This window comes from Carlito syrichta, unplaced genomic scaffold (assembly GCF_000164805.1).
Source record: "Carlito syrichta isolate Samal-C Ts95f unplaced genomic scaffold, Tarsius_syrichta-2.0.1 Scaffold314770, whole genome shotgun sequence".
Classification (NCBI taxonomy): domain Eukaryota; kingdom Metazoa; phylum Chordata; class Mammalia; order Primates; family Tarsiidae; genus Carlito; species Carlito syrichta.
Genome location: NW_007258866.1, coordinates 433847 through 437692, shown reverse-complemented (window position 1 = coordinate 437692; position 3846 = coordinate 433847). Strand labels below are relative to the sequence as shown.

The 3846-nt window shown below is 48.9% G+C and overlaps 1 protein-coding gene across 2 annotated transcripts in view; it reads right to left on the bottom strand.

Annotated features, from left to right (window-relative positions):
• LOC103274413 (cytochrome c oxidase assembly protein COX15 homolog) overlaps positions 1 to 3841 on the bottom strand; it is a 15458-nt gene extending 11617 nt beyond the window's left edge. For both annotated transcript variants that reach the window (XM_008071866.2, XM_021719497.1), the window contains exons 1-2: positions 3764 to 3841; positions 1875 to 2065 (exon numbers count right to left, since the gene is read on the bottom strand). In XM_008071866.2, coding sequence (XP_008070057.1) covers positions 1875 to 2065; positions 3764 to 3817 — 245 coding nt within the window. In that variant the 5' untranslated portion in view covers positions 3818 to 3841. The remainder of the gene's footprint in view (positions 1 to 1874; positions 2066 to 3763) is intronic.
• Between the last annotated feature and the right edge of the window lie 5 nt (positions 3842 to 3846).

Sequence of the window (3846 nt, the reverse complement as noted above, 5' to 3'; positions counted from 1 at the left end):
CCCAGCCACTGCAGCCTCGACCTGCGGGGCTCTGGCGATCCTCCCGCCTCAGCCTTCCGAGTAGCTGGAACTACAGGCGTGCGTTACCACGCCTGGCTAAGTTTTTTATTTATTGTAGAGATGAGGTCTCGCCAAGTTGCCCAGATGGGTCTCGAGCCTGCAGGCTAAGGCAGTCTGCTCACCTCAGCCTCCCAAAGCGCAGGATTACAGACTGAGCCACCAAGCCCGGCTGGGCAAGTTTTTCTTTACAGTTGAGCTAATAAAATACTACAATTCTGGTCGGGCACTGTGGCTCACACCTGTAATCCCAGAACTTTGGGAGGCTGAAATGGGAGGACTGCCTGAGCCCTGGAGTTCAAGACCAGCCTACAATCCCATCTCTACAAAAAATACAAAAATTAGCAGGTTGAGGTGGTGCACGCGTGTAGTTCCAGCTACTCAGGAGGAGGCTGAGGCAGAAGGAGTGCCTGAGCCCAGGAATCTAGGCTGTGGTGAACCATGATCGTGCCATTGCACTCCAGCTAAGCAACAGAGTGTGACCGTGACTTAAAAAAAAAATTAAAATTTTGCAACTCTAATGAAACAATGCACCTAGGTAATGGTAATCAACTGTTGTTGACATCTCTAATAGACAACAGTAATTCATGAAAGTTCTAAACACCCATTGAAATATTCTGCCACCCTGCCCTCAATCTGAATCTGATCAAGCAACTCCTGTTTGTAGGAAATACAGGGAACAGAGGGACATGTTAAACATCAGCACAGTATGCAGTCTGCAAATCCAGACTGTGGCAACCACAGGACAAAGGACTTGAGTTTCTTCAATCACAAAACAAGGAGGAAGGAAAGAGAGTCCGCATCTCTGTCTCTTTGTAGATTTAACCCTTTGCATCAGAGACATCTCACAGATCCCCTATCAGCAACTTGACCACTTTACATAACAGTGAAAAGCAAATTACTTCATATGAAATAGTATAGCGTTGAAACTAATTATTTTATTGTAATGTTATGTCACTTACAATGGACTTTTAGACACTGAGAAACTTATCTATGACCAAAAAAATCAAAACGTTGTACCTTGTATTTTTCTAATGTGGTAACATGTGAAACAGTCACCAACATGCATTGCAGGTTCATTGGTACATGTGTGCGATAGTAATTTGTTTGACATCTTCCACCTGGTGTTTTTCTATTTGATCAGAGTCTCGTTTTCTTCCTTCCACAGTAATAAGTAATTTATTGTCCAATTTGTTGCTCAAAGATGTGAAAGGACACACTCAAGATTCCTGAAAACCACTTCTCAACCGATCGATCTTTATCTCAAGTACATATTCCATTTCTTTATTTGCTTTTTCATGCAATTTGAATGAAAAATGTGAAGGACACAAACAATTTTGAAAATTCTGTGCTTGCATAAGTTTGTCCTGTATAATCTCTAGCAACCTCTTATGTCCCTTGAAAAGGGGTATCCGAGTGGTTTGCTACATTTACCATGTCCCCTCAGAGGGGATATCTGAGTACAAAAGGTTAAAGTAACCTAAGAAACGTATGAACCAACTGTGATGTGTGGAACTTATTTGGGTTTAATTCAAACAAACTTTCAAAAAAATTTTTGAGATTGGAGAGAAAAACTGTACACAAACAATGCACAGCTACCAGTTGAGGTCAAATCAGTCTTTCTGAAAGGCTCCTACCAATAAAATAGCGAACTGCTCTGTGGCAGGGCAAGCCATCTGCACGTTCCCTCTTTGCAGCCTCAGTTTCTCCATGTGTAAAGCCTGACTAGGTGTGGTCCCTAAGAGCCCTTTCCCCTCAGCCACCCTGTGCTTCCACTTCCACCCCGAATCCCTACTCACCATCAGCAAATTACTCACCTGGTTACTCCACCAAGGATAACTGCTCCAGCCACTGCTCCACTGCAGACCAGGAGCCATCGGCCCACCACCCGCTCAGCAGCCCTTGAGGGAAGGGACACTGCGGCCCTTCCAGATTGCACAGTGACGTCAGAGATGGTGCTGTACTGCCCTGACCTCAAAGGGCGCCTGACGCTATAGCTGCAACCACACTAAGGATCAAGACAGGATCCATTACCACGGGAAAAACAGAGAGGGCCTGCTACGCAAACTCAGCTGCATTCTGACTGGGGGCGGGTCCCAGCTTGGCTGCCTCTGCCCTGCCAATCCATCACCTCCTCTCTCCACCACCGCATTCACCTCCCAGCTGGTTTTCCTGCCTCGAGTCTCACCTCACTCCAGTCCACCCCCCACGCTCCGTGCATCTCTGATCTCTGCACACCTCCTCCAGGCTTTCCTAAACACATACAGGAATTTTCTTTCTCCTCTGGGTCTTCCAACATGACTCCTCTCTGGCTGGGACACTCACTCCCTGTCCCTAATACCCATGGCAGATCTCAGCTTAGATGTCACCTCCTCTGGGAAGGGTTCCTAGGCTCTTCAAGGTCTGCAACAGGCATCCCACAGCACACCGTACATGCCCTATGACAGCCCTTAATACACAGTAACGTACAGTCAAGCGTCACCTAATGACAGGGACACGTGTTATGAGAAATGCTTTGTCAGGCCATCCCATCATTGTGCCATCACAGCATTACTGTATACAATCCTGGATGGCCTGGCCTGTTACTCTTGGCTACAAACTTGCATAGCATGTGGCTGTATTGAGTACTGCAGGCAATGGTACCACAGTGGTTCACATGTGTGTATCTAAACACTGAAAGGCATAGTAAAAAGATTTCGAGGCCAGGCTCAGCCTGCAATCCCAGCACTTTGGGAGGCTGAGGCGAGTGGACTGCCTGAGCCTGTGGGTTTGAGACCAGCACGGGCAACTTGGCGAGACCTTGTCTCTACAATAAATAAAAAATTAGCCAGGGGTGGGAGTGCACAGCTGTAGTTCCAGCTCCTTGGAAGGCTGAGGCAGAAGGATCGCCAGAGCCCAACCAGTTAGACGCTGGGGCATCCGTGAGCGTGCCACGGCGTTCCAGCCTGGGCAACAGAGTGAGACTCCAAGTCAGAAAAAAAAAAAAAATTTAAAAATGGTACAACTGGGTGGGGTAACTCCACTGTAACCTTACAGGATCACCGGTGTCGTATATGTGGTCTGTGCTTGACCAAAATGTGGTGAAGCACGGGTTCACCTGTCCACCCCACTAAACAAGAGCTCGGGCAGGGCAGGGCCTGGGCAGTCTGGCTCTTTCCCTCCTGCTACCTCTGTCTCCAACACTATTCCCTTATCTAACAAGACCTCAATAAAGACTTAACAAATGAATTAACAAATGAACTGAGACTTCCAAGGAGTAGGAGTCTTGGCGTACTCATCCTTTTCCAGTTCCTAATCCAGAATAATCGCTCAATCGTTTATTAATTGCGCAAAGACATGCTTATTCTGACTCCACTTGAAGCCTCCATTTCCCTCTCTGTGGAAGGGGTTACAGTTCCTGAGTACTTAGCGCTTCTCCGCAAAAGCCAACCACACGAGTAGAAATGACTTGCACCGTGTGTTAAAGGCTCGACGCGTATTTACAGAGTAGGTACTGTTATCCCCGTTTCACAGGTAAGGAAATCGAGGCACAGAAAATTTCAGGACCTCGGCCCGGGCCGGACAGCTGGTAAGCGGTGGGTCAGGATCCAGCCCGGAGCTGAGGGCGGAGGAGGGGCGTCGCGAGCCGGGAGGGCCACCATCCTCGCCCTCCGGGACCTTCGCCCCATCCCGCCTCCGCGACTCGGGGTGCGCGGCGGCGCGGTACCTGTGCTCTGGGCGCCGCCCTAGGAGCCAGGAGCCGGAGGCACGGGCTCCCCATCAGGGCCCTCAAGGGCGGGAGGAGGCACC